The sequence below is a fragment of the Pristis pectinata genome, chromosome 3, assembly GCF_009764475.1.
Source record: "Pristis pectinata isolate sPriPec2 chromosome 3, sPriPec2.1.pri, whole genome shotgun sequence".
Lineage (NCBI taxonomy): Eukaryota > Metazoa > Chordata > Chondrichthyes > Rhinopristiformes > Pristidae > Pristis > Pristis pectinata.
The window spans coordinates 374,523-397,080 of NC_067407.1; the positions used below are offsets into that span (position 1 = coordinate 374,523).

Genomic DNA, 22,558 nt, shown 5'->3' on the forward strand with positions numbered 1-22,558 from the left:
CATCAACATGCCTTACTGCCTTATCATTTACTCCTATGTCCCACCTCTATTTAACTTCCCAAAATGCATCACTATACACTTGTCGAGGTTAAATTCCCTCTGTCCAAATTTCCGTCTGATCTACATTCTGTTGTAGCCTTAGACAACCTTCCTTGCTGTCCATAATACCATTGTTTGTGTTTTATGAAAGGAAAATTGTGATTGACGAAACAGCTAGAGTTCTCTGAGGATATGACTAGTAGAACAGATGGTGGGGAGCTGGTGATGTGGTGGTACTGAGGGGGGGGTCACTCTGTGGGGGGGGTTACACTGTGGGGGGCACAGTACTGAGGGGGGGGTCACACTGTGGGGGGGCAGTACTGAGGGAGGGTCACACTGGGAGGATGTTACGGAGGGAGGGTCACAGTCTGGGAGGGGAAGTAGTCCCACTGAGGGAGGGTAATACTGTGGGGGGGGGATTAATGAGGGAGTGTCACACTGTGGTAGGGGGTTACTGAGGGAGTGTCACACTGTGGGGGGGGTACTGAGGGAGTGTCACACTGTGGGAGGGGGGTACTGAGGGAGGGTCACATTGTGGGAGGGGCTGTACTGAGGGAGGGTCACACTGCTGGTGGGGCAGTACTGAGGGAGGGTCACATAGTGGGAAGGGATTACTGAGGGAGGGTCACAGTCTGGGAGGGGCAGTAGTCCCACTGTGGAGATTGAGGGGTGGTACTGGGTTATGTTTTTTACTGGGTGGTGTAAAATATCCATGGGCTGGGCCCTGAGGCCAGCTGTCAGTCCACAAACAGATGTCCTGATCGTCAGCCATCTGCTTGTGGGACCTTGCTGTGTGGAAGTTACCCTCCGAGCCGGAGTCTCCACTGTCCCAGAGGTTGGGCAGTTCCGAGCCGATATCTCCGCTGACTCTGTTTCTCCCACAGATGGACAATTTCCCCGGGATTTCTCCATCCTCGTCACCCTGAAACCCAAGCGCAACACCCAAGCCTTCCTGCTGTCCGTCTACAATGGGCAGGGTGTGCAGCAGCTGGGCGTGGAGGTCGGGAACTCCCCTGTATTCCTGTACGAGGACCAACATGGTCAACCAGCTCCTCAGGACTACCCAATCTTTGGAACCATCAACCTGTCTGACAACAAGTGAGTGCCGGCGGAATCCGAGCTGCTCATGGCTTCATCAATGATTAACCCTTGGGCGGGGCAGGATGACCAGACAGTCCTGAGGGGGGGAAACTGGGAGGACCAAGGTTGTTCTCTTCAACACAGGGAAAGTGAAGGAAGGGATCCAAGATCAACGGGGTGTGGATGAAGAGGGTGGGATGGATTGTGGGGGAACAGAGTGAAAGGACCGGCAGAAGGGGGAGAGGGTTTCACTGGTGAGTTGCTGGGGTCTGGGGCAGTCGAAGTAGGTTCAACAGGAGTTTACAAAGACTGGAATCCCAGAGGGCAGCACAGTGGTGCAGTGGGTAGTCCTGCTCCCTCACAGCCCCAGAGACCCAGATTCGATCCCAACCTCTGGCGCTGTCTGTGTGGAGTTCCCACGTTCTCCCTGTGACCCTGTGGGTTTCCCCCGGGTGCTCTGGTTTCCTCCCACATCCCAAAGACGTGCGGTTTGGTGGGTTAATTGGCCACTGTAAATTGCCCCCAGTGTGTGGGTGAGGGGTAGAATCTGGGGGGAGTTGATGGGAATGTGGGGAGAATGAAATGGGATCAGTGTAGGGTTGATGTAAATGGGTGGGTGATGGTTGGCACAGACTCGGTGGGCTGAGGGGCCTGTTTCTGTGCTGGGTGGCATGAGTGAGGGGAAAGTTTGGCACCAGTGAGGGCGTGGAGGTGGACACTTTCAGTGAGCAGAGGCGAGGGGCTGGCAAAGTGGATCTCCTTCTCAGCTGCAAACTGGTTGACCTCGCCCCACCGAGCACTCTGCTGTCCAGGGAAGGTTGGCACTGTGCAGGACCAAGGAAAGGTTAATGGACTCTGTTCTCCCAGGTGGCATCGACTTGCTATCAGTGTACAGAAGAAGAACGTGACGCTGATCCTGGACTGCAAGAAGAAGATCACCAAGGCTCTGCCGAGGAGCAGCAATCCTGTCCTGGACACAAGTGGGATCGTGGTGTTCGGTACCAGGATCCTGGACGAAGAGGTTTATGAGGTAACGTCCCTCTGACACAGGCTCAGAGTCCTGCAGGAACAGGGCAACAGCACCACCTCCGTCAGACACAGCGATCTGCCCCAGGGATAAAGGGGTGTCTGAATCTGGGAGGAGGAGAGGCAGGGGATGGGTGTAAGCACAGTGGGGGGAAGCAAAGGGGGAAGGGACAGGAAATCACAAGTGGAGCAGGTGGGAACCACAATCGGTGCCCGGGCAGCTGGAGAAACGGCCCTCAGTGGGGGTTGGAATCCAAGCTTCATGCTTATTGTCCTGCACACACCCAGGGTATCAATGCCATGGAAATTAGCCCCACGCAGCAGCAGCACAGTACGTTACAGACACAACAAATGTAAGTTAACAGAAATAAATTACACATAAATTAACATAACTTTCATGACAAAATAAACAAAAATAAACAAAACGACACCAGTGCAAGTTGAGAGAAAGCAGAAATACAGTCCGATGTAGTGTTGGGGTTTCTCAGGTCCGTTCAAGAACCTGACGGCAGTGGGGAAGAAGCTGTTGTTGAAGTGTGAGGAGTGGGTCTTCAGGGTCCTGTACCTCCTGCCTGATGGCAGCATCGAGAAGAGGGCATGGGAGGTTACAGAGACGGAGGGTGTGGGGGCCGGAGGGGTTACAGAGATGGGGAGGGGTGTAGGGGCTGGAGGGGATTACAGAGACAGGGAGGGTGTATGGGCCGGACAGGGTCACGGAGACGGGGATGGGTGTAGGGGCCAGATGGGGTTACAGAGATAAGGAGGGGTGCAGGGGTGGGAGGGGGCTACAGAGACAGGGAGAAGTCATATGGCACGGAAACAGGCCCTTCGGCCCAACTGGTCCATGCCAACCACAGCAACTTCCCTGCTGGTCCCAGTTGCCCATGTTCAGCCCATAACCCTCCAAGCCCCTCCCCTCCATGTACCAATCCAAATGCCTCTTAAACGTTGCAGTTGTACCCGCCTCGATCACTTCCTCTGGCAGCTCATTACGGGCACTCACCACCCTCTGTGTAAAGAAGTTACCACTCAGGTCTCTTTTAAATCTCTCCCCTCTCATCTTGTATCTGTGCCCTCTAGTTACGGACTCCCCAACCCTGGGGAATGGACGATAACCGTCCACCTTATCCATACCCCTCATGATTTTATAAACTTCTATGAGGTCAGTCCTCATTTTCCTGTGCTCCAGGGAATAAAGATCCAGCATGGCCAACCTCTCCCAACCTCTGACACTGTCTTTGCAGAGTTTACATGTTCTCCCCTCAGTGCTCCAGTTTCCTCCCACATGCCAAACACGTGTGGATCTAGACTAAATAGTAGGGGGTGGGTTCAACAGATTGGAAAAGATTGGATGAAGTGAAAGGGAAGGAGAGTGCAGGAGAGGTTACTGAAGTCTCCAGAATAAAAAATAAGACAGAAAGTTTAGAAAGGGACAAGAATTTAACTTCAGGCAGCATGGAGACAAATTTGAGAAGAGTGGTGGTGAATACAGGACTGAAAGTGTGATATTTGAATGCACGCAGTATACGAAACAAGGTAGATGAGCTTATAGTGCAGTTAGAAATTGGCAGGTATGACGTTGTGGGCATCACAGAGTCGTGACTGAAACAAGATCTCAGCTGGAAGCTGAACATCCTATCAAGGATACACATCCTATCGAAAAAACAGGTAGGTGGGCAGAGGGGGTGGGGTGGCTCTGTCGGTAAAAAATGAAATCATATCCTTAGCAAGAAATGACATAGGATCAGAAGATGTAGAATCCTTGTGGGTAGAGTTAAGAAACTGCAAGGGTAAAAAAGACCCTGATCGGAATTTTATACAGGCCTCCGAACAGTAGCCAGGATGTGGGTTACAAATTACAACAGGAGATAGAAAAAGCATGTAAGGAGGGCAGTGTTACGGTGGTCAAAGGGGACTTCAATATGCAGGTAGATTGGAAAAATCAGATTGGCATTGCATCCCAAAAGAAGGAATTTGTAGAATTCCTACAAGATGGCCTTTTAGAGCAGCTTGTGATTGAGCCCACAGGGAAAAGGAACTTCTGGATTTGATGTTGTGCAATGAATCAGATTTGATTAGGGAGCTTAAGGTAAAGGAACCCTTGGAGGCAGTGATCATAATATGATAGAATTCACCCTGCAATTTGAGAGGGAGAAGTTAAAATCGGATGTATTGGTATTACAGTTGAGAAAAAGTAACTGCAGAGGCAGAGAGGGGAGCTGGCCAAAGTTGATTGGAAGGGGACCCCAGCAGGGATGGTGGTAAAGCAGCAGTGGCAGGAGTTTCTTGGAGTAATTCAGAAGACACAGGATCAGTTCATCCCAAAGAAGAAGAACTCTAAAGGGAGGATGAGGCAACTGTGGCTGATAAGGGAAGTCAAAGACAGCATAAAAGCAAAAGAGAGGATATACAATATTGCAAAAAATAGCGGGAGGCAAGAGGATTGGGAATCTTTTAAAATCCTACAGAAGGCAACTAAAAAGGCAATAAGGGGAGAAAATATGAAATATGAAGGTAAGCTAGCCAATAATATAATAGAGGATATCACAAGTTCTTTCAGATATATAAAGAGTAAAAGAGAGGCAAGAGTGGACATCGGACAGCTGGAAAATAATGCTGGAGAGGTAGTAATGGGGAACAAAGAAATGGTGGACGAACTGAATAAGTATTTTGTGTCAGCCTTCACTGTGGAAGACACCAGCAACATGCCAGAAATTCGAGAGAGTGGGGGGCAGAAGTGAGTGTAGTCTACTAAGGAGAAGGTGACTATCCAACTTCAGACCTTTAAGCTTCCAAGTCACCTGGACCAGATGGACTACATCCCAGGGTCTGAAAGAGGTAGCTGAAGAGATTGTGGAGGCATTAGTAGTGATCTTTCAAGAATCACAAGAGTCAGGAATGGGTCTGGAGGACTGGAAAATCACAAATGTCACTCCACTCTCTAAGAAGGGAGGGAGGGAGGCAAAAGACAGGTAATTATAGGCCAGTTCGCCTGACTTCAGTGGTTGGTAAGATGTTAGAGTTCATTACTAAGGATAAGGTTTCGGGGTACTTGGAAGCACATGATAAAATAGGCCGAAGTCGGCATGGTTTCCTTAAGGGGAGATCTTGCCTGACAGATCCTCAAAGTAACAAGCAGGATAGACAAAGGAAAGTCAGTTGATGTTGTTTACTTGGATTTTCAGAAGGCCTTTGACAAGGTGCTGCACATGAGGCTGTTAAACAAGATAGGAGCCCATGGTATTACAGGAAAGGTACCAGCATGGATAGAAGATTGGCTGACTGGCAGAAAGCAAAGAGTGGGAATAAAGGGGGCCTTTTCTGGCTGCCTGCCGGTGACTGGTGGTGTTCCTCAGGGGTCGGTGTTGGGTCCGCTACTTTTCACGCTATATGTTAATGATCTGGATGATGAAACTGATGGCTTTGTGGCCAGGTTTGTGGATGATACAAAGATAGGTGGAGGGGCAGGTAGTGTTGAGGAAGCAGGGAGTCTGCAGAAGGACTTGGACAGGTTGGGAGAATGGGCAAAGAAGTGGCAGATGGAATAAAGAATATGGAAGTGTACGGTCATGCACTTTGGTCGAAGGAATAAAGGTATAGAATATTTTCCAAACAGGGAGCTAATTCAGAAATTGGAGGTGCGATAGGAGTTGGGAGTCCAAGTGCAGGATTCCCTAAAGGATAACTTGCAGGTTGAGTTGGTAGTAAGGAAGGCAAATGCAATGCTAGCATTCATTTCAAGAGGACTAGAATATAAAAGCGGGGATATAATGCTGAGGCTTTATAAGGTGTTGGTCAGATCACATCTGGAGTATTGTAAGCAGTTTTGGGCCACATATCTAAGGAAGGGTGTGCTGGCATTGAAGAGGGTCCAGAGGTAGTTTACAAGAATGACCCCAGGGATGAAAGGGTTATCGTATGAGGAGAGTTTGATGGCTCTGGGCCTGTACTCGCTGAAGTTCAGAAGGATGAGGGGGATCTCATTGAAATCTACTGAATATTGAAAGGCCTGGATAGAGTGGACGTGGAGAGGATGTTTCCAGTAGTGGGAGAGTCTAGGACCAGAGAGCACAGCCTCAGAATAGAAGGATGGCCCTTTGAACTGAGACAAGGAGGAATTTCTTTAGCTAGAGGGTGGTGAATCTGGGGAATTCATTGCCACAGATGGCTGTGGAGACCAAGTCATTGGGTGTGTTTAAAGTGGAGGTTGATAGGTTCTTGATTAGTGAAGGTGTCAAAGGTTACGAGGAGAAGGCAGGAGAATGGGGTTGGGAGGGAAAAATAAATCAGCCACGATCAAATGGTGCAGACTCGATGGGCCGAATGGTCTAATTCTGTTCCTATGTCTTATGATTTTATGGATCGGTGGGTTAATTGGCCACTGTAAATGCCCCAGTATGTGGGTGTGGGGTAGAATCCGGGGGGACGTGGGGGCGGGTGTTGATATTGGAAGAAATGGGTTACAGGGAATGTGGTTAATCTGGGAGCTGCCACAGTTTTGATGGGCCAAATGTCCTCCTTCCATGCCGTGAGGAGATATGGAATATAAAATGAGGGATCTCGGCTCCGAGAAGAGACTGGGGGAGTCCTTGGAGCAGGAAGGTGAAGGGGCATTAATGGAGGGATCCAAAATGATCAGTGGTTTGGACGGAGTGAATGAGGAAGGTGGGGGAGACCAGAGGATAGGAGCTAAGGGTCGGGCTGAAGGGCTGGAGGGTGAGGGGGAGAGAGTTTTCCCTGTGGAGGGTTGCCGGGATGTGGGTCAGTGGGAATGAGTTTACCGGGAACCTGAGAAAAGCTGGAGCAGGGAAAGGTTCCAGGATGTGGGGAGGGAGCAGGGAGTGGGACAGAGTGTCGACTCACACAGAGCCAGGATCGGCCTTATGGGCAGAGTGGTCTCTGCCTGTGGTGGGGAGTCTCGATATTCCTGAGTTGGAATTTTGCTCACATTCCCTGGTTTTGTCTAGACCGCTGATTGTTGGTCCAGTAACTTAATCACTGTGCTACTGTACTCTAAATAAACCATACATCTTAAAAATATTTTGTAGTTCGACAGCGTTCTGGCCTGAGGCCTGGCACTGTCGCACACTTGATGTATGGTTGGAGCATTTTACTGCTCTTGGCAGGGGGCTGCTTTCATTGCAGCTGTAAGGGAGGCAGCAGATCTCGCCGATAAGCCTGCGGCTTTGTCTGCACGGAGATCCCTCCGCTTTCTGCCGCATTCTTCAACACAACCAGCGCAAATCATGCTTGGAATTTGTCCAACCTTCCAAGCCAGATTAGAATCTCACTCTTGAATCAGTCCCCTCACAAAACACACTGACCCCCGGGTGAGGAGTCGTTCCTTCACACCGCTTCTGGCTGACATTAGGCTCCAGAATTTGTGCAAAGAACCATCTGTGAATCTTTGATCAGAGGCTGACACCTGTACAACAAAACAGTCAAGATGTATACCGATTTTAGTTTCAGACCAAGATAAGAAATCGCCTGGAATTAGATCATGCAGTTATACTTCCCAGTATTTCAGAGTCAGACAGTCATACAGTGTCAAACAATATTTTTTTATTGTTCTTCAATTGTTTGTTGTAGAGTAGAGAGATTACATCCAATGGGAGAGTGTACATGGGTGAGATTGTGCATTGTGGGAGGGGCAGTACTGAGGGAGGGTCGCATTGTGGGAGGGGCAGTACTGAGGGAGGGGCACACTGTGGGACGGGAGGTACTAAGGGAATGTCACACTGCAGGAGGGACAGTATTGACGGTCTCCGCGGGCACCCTGGTTGAGTTCCGCGCTCGGTGGGCCCCTCTGGGGATCGCGTGTGTCGTGGACGGTATGAATGCGATTCTTATTTGAAGTGTAGCGTGTTGCGTTAACGGGTGTAGCGTTGCGTGTGTGCTTCATTAGTTTTAGTTTGCATTCTCTACTGTAGTTATGTAGTTGCTTAGTTTCTTCTTTTCTGTATTAGATGTGGTGTATTGACACTGGTTGTCCTTTTTGTAGTGCTTTCAGCTAACAGACGTTTATATAAAATAAAGGGGGCGGTATTGAAGGAGTGTCACTGTGGGAGGGGCAGTACTGAGGGAGTATTACAGAAATGGGATCCATTTGTTTCCTACTTGTGATGTTCCTCGAGGGTTAAGATGAAGGAGAGTTTGTGGAGCTCGCTGAGAATGGTTAGCCTGCTGACTGTGCTGGATCCTGTTTGATGCCAAGAAGCTGCATTCCTTTTCTTGGCTTATCTTTACTCAGTGGCTGGAATCACTGCCAACAATTTCCACCGTTACTGTGTGCACTGTTCCAGTTCCTGTTTCCCTAAATTCGAGCCAGAGGATTATATGTCAGCTGCCAGTGCTCCCCACCACTCCCAGTGTGACCCTCCCTCAGTACCGCCCCTCCCACAGTGTGACCCTCCCTCAGTACTGCCCCTCCCACAGTGCGACATTCATAGTCAAAGATTCAAAGTGTACACAGCACAGAAACAGGCCCTTCGGCCCAAATGGTCCATGCCAACAAAGGTGCCCACCTGAGCCAGTCCCATTTGCCCACGTTTGGCCCGGATCCCTCTAAACCTTGCCTATCCATCTACCTGTACAAGTGTCTTTTAAACATTATAATTGTACCTGCCTCTACCACTTCCTCTGGCAGCTCGTTCCACATACCCACCGCCCTCTGTGTGATAAGGTTGCCCCTCAAGTTCCCTTTTAAATCTTGCCCCTCTCACCTTAAACCAATGACCTCCAGTTTTAGATTCCTCTGTGCTGAGAAAAAATCTATGACTAATCAACTTATCTATGCTCTTCATGATTTTGTGTACCTCTAAAGGTCACCCCTCAGCCTTCTGCACCCTAGGGGAAAAAGACCCAGACTATCTAGTCTCTCCTCATAATCCAAAACCCTCCAGACCTGGTAACATCCTTGTGAATCTTTCCTGCACCCTGCCAGATTAATGACACCCCTCCTATAGCTGGGCGACCAGAACTACACACAATCTGGCTGGAGGTCCATGGGAGGGTTTCGGAGGGTTGAAAAGTCTAATACTGAAGGGCATGTGTTTAAGGTGTGGGGGGGGGGGGTAAGTTCAAAGGAGGTGTGCAGGGTGCTTTTTTACACAGAGAGTGGTGGGTCCCTGGAATGAGATCCCAGGAGTGGTGGTGGAGGCAGATATGACAATATCGTGTGCCAAATCCACCCCACAGCTACCAATATGGTAGTCCTGCAACCTAGGACTGCCCACTTCTATCCCCTCCCCAAAATCCAGAGACATCAGACATAGGACATAGAACATTACAATATGGTACAGGCCCTTTGGCCCACGATGTTGTCCCGACATTTTATCCTGCTCCGAGATCTATCTCCCAATATCTCCCACATGGCCCTCCATTTCTCTAACATTCATGTGACTATCTAAGAGTCTCTTAAACGTCCCTAATGTATCTGCCCCCACAACCTCTGCCAGCAGTGCGTTCCACACACCCACCACTCTCTGTGTAAAAAAACTTGCCTCTGACATCCCCCTTATATCTTCCTCTAATCACCTTAAAATGATGGCCCCTTGTGTTAGCCATTTTCTCCCTGGGAAAAAGTCTCTGACTGTCTACTCGATCTATGCCTCTTATCATCTTGTACACCTCTATCAAGTCACCTCTCATCCTCCTCCTCTCCAAAGAGAAAAGCCCTAGCTCACTCAACCCATCAGGGGACAGAACCAGTCCCCTTCCACTAACACTCTCCTCCACCTGGCTGAATTTGTCCTCACCCTAAACAACTTCACTTTCGATTCCTCTCACTTTCTACAGACCAAGGGCGTAGCCATGAGCACCCACATGGGCCCCAGCTATGCCTGCCCCTTCGTTGGCGACGTTGAACAGTCTCTGTTCCAAGCCTACTCCGGCCCCATTCCTCAACTCTTTCTCCCCTATATCGACGACTGCTTTGGCGCCACCTCTTGTACCCATGCGGGACTCGACAGTTTCATGAATTTTGCCACTGATTTTCACCCTGCTCTCCAATTCACTTGGACTATCTCTGACACCTCTCCCTCCTTCCTCAATCCTTCCATCTCCATCTCATGAGATTCCGTATCCATCGACATCTTCTACAAACCCACTGACGCCCACAGCTAACTCGATCACAGCTCCTCCCACCTTGTCTGTTGAAAGGACGCTATCCTTTTTCTCAATTTCTCCGTCTCTGCCACATCTGCTCCCATGACGAGGCTTCCCACTCCAGGACATCCGAGACGTCCAACTTCTTTACTAACCAGGGCTTCCCCCCGACTGTGGTCGAGAGTGCTCACGCCTGCATCTCTGCCATTTCCCGCACTTCCACTCTCACCCCCACCCCTCCTACAGGGATGGGGTCCCCCTTGTCCTCACATTTCATCCCACCAGCCTATGTATCCAACACGTCATTCTCCTCCACTTCCGCCATCTCTAACGGGACCCCACCGCCAAGCATATCCCGCCCCACCTCCTTCTGCCTTTGCAGGGACCGCTCTCTCCGTGACTCCCTAGTTCATTCCTCCCTCTTCACCCATCCCACTCCCACCCCGGGGACTTTCCACTGACCCCGCCATAGGTGCAACACCTGCTCCTACACCATCTCCATCACCTCAGCCTAACAGCATGAACATTGAGTAATCCCCACAATCACACCCCCCTCCACCCCCACAACCATGCCTCTTCTTTTCTTCCCCCTAGCCTATCTCTCTTTTTTTGTCCCCCTTTTTCACCTCCTTACCTTTGACCCATCCCCCAGTGGATCTGCTCTCCCCTCCTCCCCCGCACCTGCCTATCACTATCTCTTACCTGCATCTACCTATCACCACCTAGTGCCCACCCCGCCTCCCCTCTTTTGTCCACCTATCACTGCTCTGCTTTTCCCTCCTATATATTGGGCTTCCCCTTCTCCTGTCTTCAGTCCTAAAGAAGGGTCCTGACCCGAAACATTGACCACCTGCTTTTCTCCATGGATGCTGCCTGGCCTGCTGAGACCCTCCAGCATCATCACGTTTTTCATCTAGACTTCAGCATCTGCTGTCCTTTGTTTCTCTATATTCTATGTTCTAATGCAGTCTCACCAATGTTTTGTACAGCTGTAACCTGACGTCCCAACTCCTGTACTCAATGCCCTGACCAATGAAGGTAAGCCTGCCAAATGCCTTCTTCACCAACCTAACTGTGTTGCCACTTTCAGGGACCCTGAGTCTCTCTGATCTACAACACTCTCCAGGGCCCTACCATTTACCACGTAGGTCTTCGCCTGGTTTAACTTCCCAAAATGCAACATCTCGCACTTGTCTGAGTTAAATGATCCACCTTCCCAGTTGATCTAGGTCCTGTTGTAATCTTCATTGTCCTACAATACCAACTTTTGTGTCATTTGTAAATTTACCAACCATGCCAAATACATTCTCATCCTAATCATTAATAGAGATGACAGACAACAGTGGAGCCATGAATGGTAGTTCACAGTGAATGGTAGGGCCTTGGGGAGTGTTGTAGAACAGGGGGACCTAGGAGTACAGGTACATGGTTCCCTGAAAGTGGAGGTACAGGTAGACAGGGTGGTGAAGAAGGCTTTTGGCACACTGGCCTTCATCAGTGAGGGCAATGAGTATAGAAGTTGGGATATGTTGCAGTTGTACAAGATGTTGGTGAGGCCGCATTTGGGATAGTTTTGGTCACCCTGCTATAGGAAAGATGCAATTAGGCTGGAAAGAGCACAGAAAAGATTTATGAGGATGTTGCCAGGACTCAAGGGACTAAATTATAGTAAGAGGTTGAGCAGGCTAGGACTTCATTCGTTATAGAGAAAGTGATGACCTTATGGAGGTGTATAAAATGATGAGGGGCATAGATAGGGTGGTGAACAGTCTTTTTCCCACGGTTGGGGAATCAAGAGCTAGGGGGAATGGGCTTAAACTGGGGAGAGATTTAATTGGAACCTGAGGGGCAACTTTTTCACCCAGAGGGTGGTGTGTATTCCGAATGAGCTGCCAGCGCAAATGGTTGAGGCATTGGGGGGTGGGATCTGTACTGGAGAGACTGGGGAAGAGGTGTTTGGCTCTCAAATAGAGGAGGCTAGGAGTAAGTACCATAGGCAGGTGACAGAGAAGGGACGTGTTCAGACAGGCTTGAGGTGTGTCTATTTTAACGCAAGGACTGTTGTGAACAAGGCGGATGAGCTTAGAGCTTGGATCGTTACTTGGGGCTATGATGTGGTGGCCATTATGGAGACTTGGATAGCTCCGGGGCTGGAATGGTTGATTCAAGTGCCGGGTTTTAGATGTTTCAGGAAGGACAGGGAGGGAGGCAAGAGAGGTGGGGGAGTGGCACTGTTGATCAGAGACAGTGTCACGGCTGTGGAAAAGGTGGACATTGTGGAGGGATTGTCTACGGATTCTCTGTGGGTGGAGGTTAGGAACAGGAAGGGGTCGATAACTTTACTGGGTGTTTTTTATAGGCCGCCCAATAGTGACAAGGTTATTGAGAAGCAGACAGGGAAGCAGATCCTAGAAAGGTGTGAGAATAACAGAGTTGTTGTGATGGGGGATTTTAATTTCCCAAACATGGATTGGCATCTCCAGACAGTGAGGGGTTTAGATGGGATGGAGTTTGTTAGGTGTGTTCAGGAAGGGTTCTTGACACAGTATGTAGATAGACCTACAAGAGGAGAGGCTGTGCTTGATTTGATATTGGGAAATGAACCTGGTCAGGTGTCAGATCTCTCAGTGGGTGAACATTTTGGTGATAGTGATCATAATTCTATCTCCTTTACGTTAGCATTGGAGAGGGATAGGAACAGACAGGCTAGAAAGGTGTTTACTTGGAGTAAAAGGAATTATGAGGCTCTCAGGCAGGAAATTGGAAGATTAAATTGGGAACAGATGTTCTCTGGGAAAAGTACGGAAGATATGTGGCAAATATTCAGGGGATATTTGTGTGGAGCTCTGCATAGACATGTTCCGATGAGATAGGGGAGTCATGATAGGATACAGGAACTGTGGTGTACGAAGGCTATAATAAATCTAGTCAAAAGGAAAAGAAAAGCTTACAAAAGGTACAGAGAGCTAGGTAATGTTAGAGATCTGGAGGAGTACAAGGCTAAAAGGAAGGAACTTAAGAAAGAGATTAGGAGAGCCAGAAGGGGACATGAGAAGGCCTTGGCGGGCAGGATTAAGGAAAACCCCAAGGCGTTCGACAAGTATGTGAAGAGTAAGAGGATGAGATGCGAAAGGATAGGGCCTATCAAGTGCAGCAGTGGGAAAGTGTGTATGGATCCGGAAGAAATAGCGGAGGTACTTAATGAATACTTTACATCAGTATTCACCACGGAAAAAAGATCTGGGGGATTATAGTGGGGACTTGCAGCGGCCTGAAAAGCTTGAGCATGTAGATATTAGAAAAGAGGTGGTGCTGAAACTTTTGGAAAGCATCAAGTTTAGATAAATCGCCGGGACCGGATGAGATGTACCCCAGGCTGCTGTGGGAGGCGAGGGAGGAGATTGCAGAGCCTCTGACGATGATCTTAGCGTCGTCCATGGAGACGGGAGAGCTTCCGGAAGATTGGAGGGTTGCGGATGTTGTTCCCTTATACAAGAAGGGGAGTAGGGATAGCCCAGGAAATTATAGACCGGTGAGTCTTACCTCAGTGGTTGGTAAGCTGATGGAGAAGATCCTGAGAGGCAGGATTTAAGAACATTTGGAGAGGTATAATATGATTAGGAATAGTCAGCATGGCTTTGTTAATAGCAGGTCCTGCCTTATGAGCCTGATTGAATTTTTTGAGGATGTGACTAAACACATTGATGAAGGGAGAGCAGTAGATGTAGTGTATATGGATTTCAGCAAAGCGTTTGATAAGGTACCCCATGCAAGGCTTATTGAGAAAGTAAGGAGACATGGGATCCAAGGGGACATTGCAGTGTGGATTCAGAACTGGCTGGTCCACAGAAGGCAGAGTGGTTGTTGAAGGGTCGTATTCTGTATAGAGTTCAGTGACCAGTGATGTACCTCAGGGATCTGTACTGGGACCCTTACTCTTTGTGATTTTTATAAATGACCTGGATGAGGAAGTGAAGGGGTGGGTTAGTAAGTTTGCGGATGACACGAAGGTTGGGGGTGTTGTGGATAGTTTGGAGGGATGTCAGAGGTTACAGAGGGACATAGATAGGATGCAGAGGTGGTCTGAGAAGTGGCAGATGCAGTTCAACCCAGATAAGTGTGAAGTGGTTCATTTTGGTAGGTCAAATATGTTGGCGGAATATAGTATTAATGGTAGGACTCTTGGCAGTGTGGAGGATCAGAGGGATCTTGGGGTCCGAGTCCATGGGACACTCAAAGTGGCTGCGCAGGTTGACTCTGTGGTTAAGAAGGCATATGGTGTATTGTCCTTCATCAATCGGGAAATTGAATAAAGGAGCCGTGAGGTATTGTTGCAGCTATATAGGTCCCTGGTCAGACCCCACTTGGAGTACTGTGCTCAGTTCTGGTCGCCTCACTACAGGAAGGATGTGGAAGCCATAGAGAGGGTGCAGAGGAGATTTACAAGGATGCTGCCTGGAACGTGGAGCATGCCTTATGAAAGCAGGTTGAGGGAACTCGGCCTTTTCTCCTTGGAGAGATGGAGGATGAGGGGGGACCTGATAGAGGTGATTAAGATGGTGAAAGGTATTGATAGGGTAGGTAGTCAGAGGCTTTTCCCCAGGGCTGAAATGGTGGCCACAAGAGGACATAGGTTTAAGGTGCTGGGGAGTAGGTACAGAGGAGATGTCAGGGGGTAAGTTTTTTTACTCAGAGAGTGGTGGGTGCATGGAATGGGCTGCTGGAAATGGTGGTGGAGGCTGATACGATAGGGTCTTTCAAGAAACTGTTAGATAGGTACATGGAGCTGAGTAAAATAGAGGGCTATGGGTAAGCGTAGTAATTTCTAGGGTAGGGACATGTTCGGCACAGCTCTGTGGGCCGAAGGGCCTGAATTGCGCTGTAGTTTTTCTATGTTCTATGTTCTACATTAGTAACATTTAAAAGACACTTGGACAGGTATATGAATAGGAAAAGTTTAGAGGGATATGGGCCAAATGTGGGCAAATGGGATGAGCTCAGATGGAAATCTTGGTATGGACCAGTTAGGTCGAAGGGCCTGTATCCATGCTGTATGACACTATGACTCTCTGACCAAGCACCGACCCTGTGGCACACAACCGATTACAGGCCTCAAATCTGAAAAACAACCGCCCACTACCACCCTCTGCCTCCTATCAGCAAGCCAATTTTGTATCCAGTTGGCTCACTCAGCCTCAGTTCCAAGTGATCTAACATTCCAGCCAGACTGAAATATGGGGCCTTGTCAAAGGCCCTGCTAATGTCCATGCAGAAAATGTTTACTGCCCTGCCTTTGTCAGTCCTCTTGGTCTCCACGATTTCCCACCCACAAAGTCATGCTGACTACCCCTAATCAGTCCCTGCCTTTCCAAATTCTGTAGATCATCCATCATTAAGGACCGTCACCATTCGGGACATGTACTCTTCTGTTACTACCATCAGGGAGGTGAGGTACCACAGATGGTAGGCTCACCAGCATGCCCTTGCTTGCCCTTGCAGCCCTTCTTAAATTCGCCACTTTTCCAGTCCTCTCTTCCCTCACCCATGGCTTGTGATATAAATATCTCTGCCAGGGCCCCAACAATTTCCGCCTACATGGTCTTAGGATACACTGGTTGACTCCCTATGGTGCTGCCCCTCCCACAGTGCAACACTCCTCAGTACCACCCCTCCCACAGTATGACCCTCCCTCAGCACTGCCCCTCTATTTGAGTGCTGTATTGGGAATGATATGTGGGATTTCTGTGTAGAGTTCCCTCCACTCTGGTTTGAGACCCACGGGGTCCTCTAATGAGGGGGTTGTCCACTGATGTCTGCCTGACACTGAACACTCTCATACACTGGGCAGAAGTAATCTCAGCCATTGGAATATAATTTCACTTTGAACTTAGTGCAGCTGTGTCTTGGACTGCAGTGTGTTGGATGTAGTTCACCGTTCCTGACTGTTAGCATTAAACATATTCCCATCTCTGTGAGTGGGAGCCCTGGTGTTATTCAGGTGTGTGGTGGAAGAGATTCCACAGTCAGTTTTGTCCGTGTCGATGCTGTTTACTCATGGCTGGGTCTCCTCACAGATCCCAAGATGCTCTGGAGACCTTTGTTCTAACAATAAGCAAATGCTGTGATTCAAAGCTTGGTCAAAGACATCAAATATTCCAACTAATTCTGTCCCATCCAGCATGGCTGAACAAGCCACTCCCTGTCTCTGTAACCCCCTCCAGCCCCTACACCCGTCCCTGTCTCTGTAACCGCCTCCAGTCCCTACACCTCTCCCTTTCTGTGTAACCCCCTCCCTCCCCTATACCTCTCCCTATCTGTGTAATCCCCTCCGGCCCCTACACCCCTCCCTATCTCTGTAACCCCCTCCAGCCCCTACACCTGCAGAGGTTACAGAGAAGTTTAAGACAATGGGGTTATAGTCATAGCGATCACCTTGTTTGGGAAGAGTAATCATAATTCTGGAAGTTGTAAGGTAGTGATGACAGGGAGAAGGTTGGTCTATAAGTTAAGGTCCTATATAGGGGGAAGGCTGATTTCATCGCAGTCTGACAGGACGTGGTGAAAGTTAATTGGAACAGCTCCTTCATGGTTAAAACATCCAATAAGTGAGAGGTCTTTTCAATGAGAGATTGTGAGTGCTCGTGCCCAGATGATCTTGTCACAGAGGGTATGGGGATTGGAGAGAGGCATTGTAAGATTATGGAGGGAGAGAGTGCACAGACTGGGGCATTTCTGCCTGAGAGTAGGAGACTGAGGGGTGGTCTTATAGAGTTGAATAAACTCATGAGGGACTTAGTTAGGGTGCATGTGCACAGGATTGGGGAGTCTCAAACTAAAGGTCAGAGGTTAAAGGTGAGAGGGGAAAGATTTAAGGTGACCTGAGGGGCATCTTTTTCACACAGAGTGGTGGGTATATTGAACGAGCTGCCAGAGGAAGTGGTAGAGTCTTTTAAACAGTGTCTTTTAAACAGTGTTTAAAAGACATTTGGACAGGTACATGGACAGGAAAGGTTTAGAGGGACGTGGGCCAAATGCAGGCAGGTGGGACTCGCTCAGGAAAACTTTGGTTGGCATGGATGAGTTGGGCCGAAGGGCCTGTTTCCTTGCTGTATAACTCTATGACTCTAGTATTTGGCATTTCCACCCTGGGAAAAAGATTATCTACCCTATCCAATAATTTTATAAATTTCTGTCAGGTTGCCTCTCAGTCTCTGATGGTCCAGAGAAAACAATCCAAATTTGTCCAACCTCTCCAACACTCTCCAATCCAGGCATTTTCCTGCTGAATCTCTTCTGCACACTCTCCAAAGCCTTCACATCCTTCCTATAGTGTGGCAACCGGAACTGTACACAATACTCCAAATGTGGCCTAATTAAAGTTTCATACAGTTGCAGCATGACTTCCTGACTCATATATACTCAGTGCCCTGCTCAATTAAGGCAAGCACACCATATGTCTTCTTCACCACCCTATCCACTTGTGTTGCCGCTTTCAGGGAGCTATGGATACACCTCAAGATCCCTCTGTATATCAACATTGTTGAGGGTCCTGCTATTAACTGTACACTTTCCCCTTACATTTATCCTCCCAAAGTGCAACACCTCCATTTCTCTGCCCATATCTGCAACTGATCGATATCCTGCTTCTACAATGAAAGGGCAGAAGGAGCCAGGTGGGGGTGGGGGGGTGGGTTGGGGAAGGTGAAGGTGGAGACAGCTGCTGGAGGGAGATAAGAGACTACCGGTGCTGGAATCTGATCAGTAAGGAAGGTAATAATGAGAACCACTAGGGGAGGGGTGAAGGGCGGATGGAACCCAATTGGGGTGGGGATCCAGTGGGTGAGGTATGTAGGTGGTAGGTAGATGGAACCAGGAGGGGCAGGGGGGCAAAAACGGGTGATGGGGGCATGGAGAGGGGCAGTATGAGAAAGGAGACAAAAATTTGAGGAGGACCCGAGGTGGATGAGAAAGAGATGGAGAGATGGGGAGGGGGAGGAAATTCATAAGTCCAGAGGTCCTGATGATGATTTTGGCAGAAGGGCCTGTTTCTGTGCTGTGTAACTCTACAACTCTACAACTTTGGTCAGACTATGTTGGGAATATTGTGTGTGGTTCTGGTCACAACATTATAGGAAGGATGTGGAGACTTTGGAGAGGGTGTAGAAGAGGTTCACCAGGATGTCAAAGAGTCATAGAGTCATACAGTACAGAAACAGGCCCTTCAGCCCAACTGGTCCATGCTGATTCCCACCCAAGCTGGTCCCATTTGCCTGAGTTTGGGCAATATCCATCTAAACCTTTTCTATCCATGTACCTGTCCAAGTACCTTTTAAATATTGTATAATGTACCCATCTCAGCCACTTCCTCAGGAATTTCGTTCCATATACTGAGACACAAAACATTCTGCAGATGCTGTAAATCTGGAGCAACACACACAAAATGCTGGAGGAACTCAGCGGGTCAAGTAGCATCTATGGAGGGAAATAAACAGTTGACATTTCAGATTGAGACCATTCATCAGAACAGGAGAGGAAGAGGGCAGAAGCCAGAATAAAAAGATGGGGGGAGGGGGAGGAACACAAGCTGGCAGGTGATAGGTGAGTCCAGGTGAGACAGGGACACCCACCTACCTTCTCCCTACTTGGTCCTACCCTCACTCTAGTCATGCTCTTGTTCTTCACGTACGTGCAGAACGCCTTGGGGTTGTCCTTAATTCTACTTGCCAAGGCCTTCTCATGTCCCCTTGTAGCTCTGCTAAGTCCCTTCTTAAACTCCTTCCTGGCGACCTTATAACTCTCAAGAGCCCTGCCTGATTTTTGCTTCCTAAACCTTAAGTATGTTTCCTTCTTCCTCTTGACTTAATATTTAACTTCTCTTGTTAACCATGGTTCCTTCACCTTCCCATCCTTTCCCTCTCAGTGGGACAAACCTATCCAGAACCCTATGCGTGTTCCCTAAACAGCCTCCACATTTCTGCTGCGCATTTTCCTGAGAACATCTGTTCTCAATTTATGCTCCCAAGTTCCTGCCCAATAGCATCATAATTTGCCCTCCCCCAATTAGAAAGTTTCCCATATCATCTGCTCCTGTCCTTGTCTATGTTTATGTGAAAGGTCAGGGAGTTGTGGTCACTATCCCTGAAATGCTGTCCAACAGAGAGGTCTGTCTCCTGACCAGGTTCATTGCTCAGTACTAGATCCAATATGATCTCTCCTCTAGTTGGCCTGTCCACATACTGTGTCTGGAATCCTTCCTGGACACACCTAACAAATTCTGCCCCATCTAAACCTTTTGCACTAAGGAGGTGCCAATCAATATTAGGGAAGTTGAAGTCACCTGTGACAAAAGCCCTGTTATTTTTGCACCTCTCCAAAATCTGCCTCCCGATCTGCTCCTCAGAGTCCCAGTGGTTAATGGGGGGGTCTGTAGAATACTCCCAATAGAGTGTTTGCTTCCTGCCTGTTTCTAACTTCCACCCACACTGACTCAGTAGATGATCCCTCCACGATGTCCTCCCTTTCTGCAGCTGTGATACTATCCCTGATTAGCAAAGCCACTCCCCCACTTCTTTTACCTCCCTTCCTATCCCTTCTGACACATTTAAACCTCAGAACATCAAGCAGCCATTCCTGCCCTTGCGACACCCAAGTCTCTGTAATGGACACAACATTCGTAATTCCATGTACTGATCCATGCTCTACGTTCATCACCCTTATTCTTAACACATCTCGCATTAAAGTGAACACATTTCAACTCATCCAATCGTATCCACTGCCTATCCTTCCTCACAGCCTCTACACCAACTGCTCCATCATCTGACCTATCACTCTGGTTCCCATCCCCCTGCCAACCCTCCCCAACAGCTCGAGCAAACCTCCCCGCAAGGATATTGGTCCCTCTCGAGTTCAGGTGTAACCTGTCACTTTTGTACAGGTCATACCTTCCCCAGAAGAGATCGCAATGATCCACAGATCTGAAACCCTGCCCCCTGCACCAACACTTCAGCCACGCATTCATCTGCCATATCTTCCTATTCTTCCCCTCACTGGTGGTGACACAGGCAGCAATCCAGAGGTTACCACCCTTGAGGTCCTGCATTTTTAGCTTCCTTCCCAACTCCCTATATTCCCTCTTCAGGACCTCATCCCTTTTCCTACCTATCCTGTTGGTACCAACGTGTACCATGACTTTTTGCTGCCCACCCTTCCACTTAAGAAATGCTGTCGGCTTGATCTGAGACGTCTCTGACCCTGGCACCTGGGAGACAACATAATATCTGGGAGTCCCGTTCTTGTCCACAAAATCTCCTGTTTGTTCCCCTCACCAATGAATCCCTTGTCACTACCGCAGTCCCCTTCTTCCCTACTTCCCTTCTGTGCCACAGAGCCAGGCTCAGTGCCAGGGACCTGGCCGCTGTGGCTTTCCCCTGGTAGGTCATCCCCTCCAACGGTATCCAAAGTCATGTTATTGAGGGGAACGGCCACAGGGGAAATGCCAAATACCAGAGGGTGTAGCTTTCAGGTGAGAGGGGGTAAGTTTTTTTACACAGAGAGTGGTAGGTGCCGAGAATGGGCTGCCAGGGGAGGTGGAAGCAGATAAATGTTTGAGAGGCATTTGGAGAGGCACATAAACGCGTAGGGAAAATGGGATATGGACAATGTGCAAGCAGATGGGATTAGTTCAGAATGGCACCTTTGTCACAGAGTTACAGAATCATGCAGCATAGAAAAATCCTTTGGCCTAACTCATCCATGCCAACTAAGTTTCCTACTGAGCTAGTCCCATTTCCCAGTGTTTGGCCCATATTCCTCTAAACCTTTCCTATCCACGTACTTGTCCAAATGTCTTTCAAAAGAGCTTTGCATTCAGTTCTGGTAGCCCCATTATAAGAAAGATGTGGAGGCTTTGGGAAGGGTGCAGAAGAGGTTTACTAGGATGCTGCCTGGATTGGAGGGTATGAGCTGTAAGGAGAGGTTGGACAAACTTGTGTTGTTTTCTCTGGAGTGGCAGAGGCAGAGGGGAGATCTGATAGAGGTTTATAAATTTATGAGAGGCATAGACAGAGTTGACAGCCGGTATCTTTTTCCCAGGGTTGAAATGTCTAATACTAAAAGACATGCATTTAAGTTGAGCGGGGGTAAGTTCAAAGGTGATGTGTGGGGCAAGTTTTTTTTACACAGAGAGCGGTGGGTGCCTGGAATGTGTTGCCTTGGGTGGAGGTGGAGGAAAATATGGTAGAGACATTCAAGAAGCTCTTAGATAGGCACATGAATGGATGGATGTGGACATTGTGTAGGCAGAAGGGATTCGTTCAGTTAAAGCATTTATTTACTAGTTTAATTTAAAATTTGAGCAGGTTGGGAAGTTTTTCATTTGAGTGTAGGAGAATGAGGGGAGATTTTACAGAGGTGTATGAAGTCATGAGGGGCATAGATAGGGTGAATGTACACAGTCTTTTTCGCAGGGTTGGGGAATCAGGACTCTAGGGCATAGGTATAAGGTGAGAGGGGAGAAATTTAACAGGAGCCTGAGGGGCAACTTTTTCACCCAGAGGGTGGTCAGTATTGGAACGAGCTGCCAGAGGAAGTGGTTGAGGCAGGTACATTAACAACATTTAAAAGGTACCTGGACAGGTCCATGGATAGTAAAGGTTTAGAGGGATATGGGCTAAACACAGGCATGGGACTAGCTTAGATGGGGATCTTGGTCAGTGTGGGCTGAGGGGCCTGTTGCTGTTCTGTATAATTCTATAACTCCTGTACACAGCCCTCCCAGCGCAGTCACACACTCCTGTACACAGCCCTCCCAGTGCAGTCACACACTCCTGTACACAGCCCTCCCAGTGCTGTCACACACTCCTGTACATAGCCCTCCCAGCGCAGTCACACACTCCTGTACACAACGCTCTTTGACTCTCATTAATTCAGCACAACATTGTGGGCCGAAGAGCCAGTTCCTGTGCTCTACTGTTTGATGTAATCTTTGTTACAGTCCACTATACCACCAATTTTGGAGCATTCCACAAAGTACCATGCTTGCCAACTACATTCTCATTCAAAGTATCTCTATATATGAGAAAAAACAGGGGACCCAGCACCGATCCCTGCGGCACACCACTGGTCACAGGTCTCCAATCTGAACAACCCTCCACTGCCTCTGATTCCTTCCACCAAGCCAGTTTTGGATCCAATTGGCTAGTTCCCCCTGGATCCCATGTGTTATCCTGTTCTAGAACATAGAACACTACAGCACAGTACAGGCCCTTCAGCCCACAATGTTGTGCCGACATTTTATCCTGCTCTAAGA

The 22,558-nt window shown here is 48.7% G+C and overlaps 1 protein-coding gene across 1 annotated transcript in view; it reads left to right on the plus strand.

The window, feature by feature from the left end:
- col11a1a (collagen, type XI, alpha 1a) overlaps positions 1–22,558 on the plus strand; it is a 217,187-nt gene that overhangs the window by 26,382 nt on the left and 168,247 nt on the right. The window contains 2 exon segments of the mRNA XM_052013124.1: positions 924–1,137; positions 1,987–2,149. Coding sequence (XP_051869084.1) covers positions 924–1,137; positions 1,987–2,149 — 377 coding nt within the window.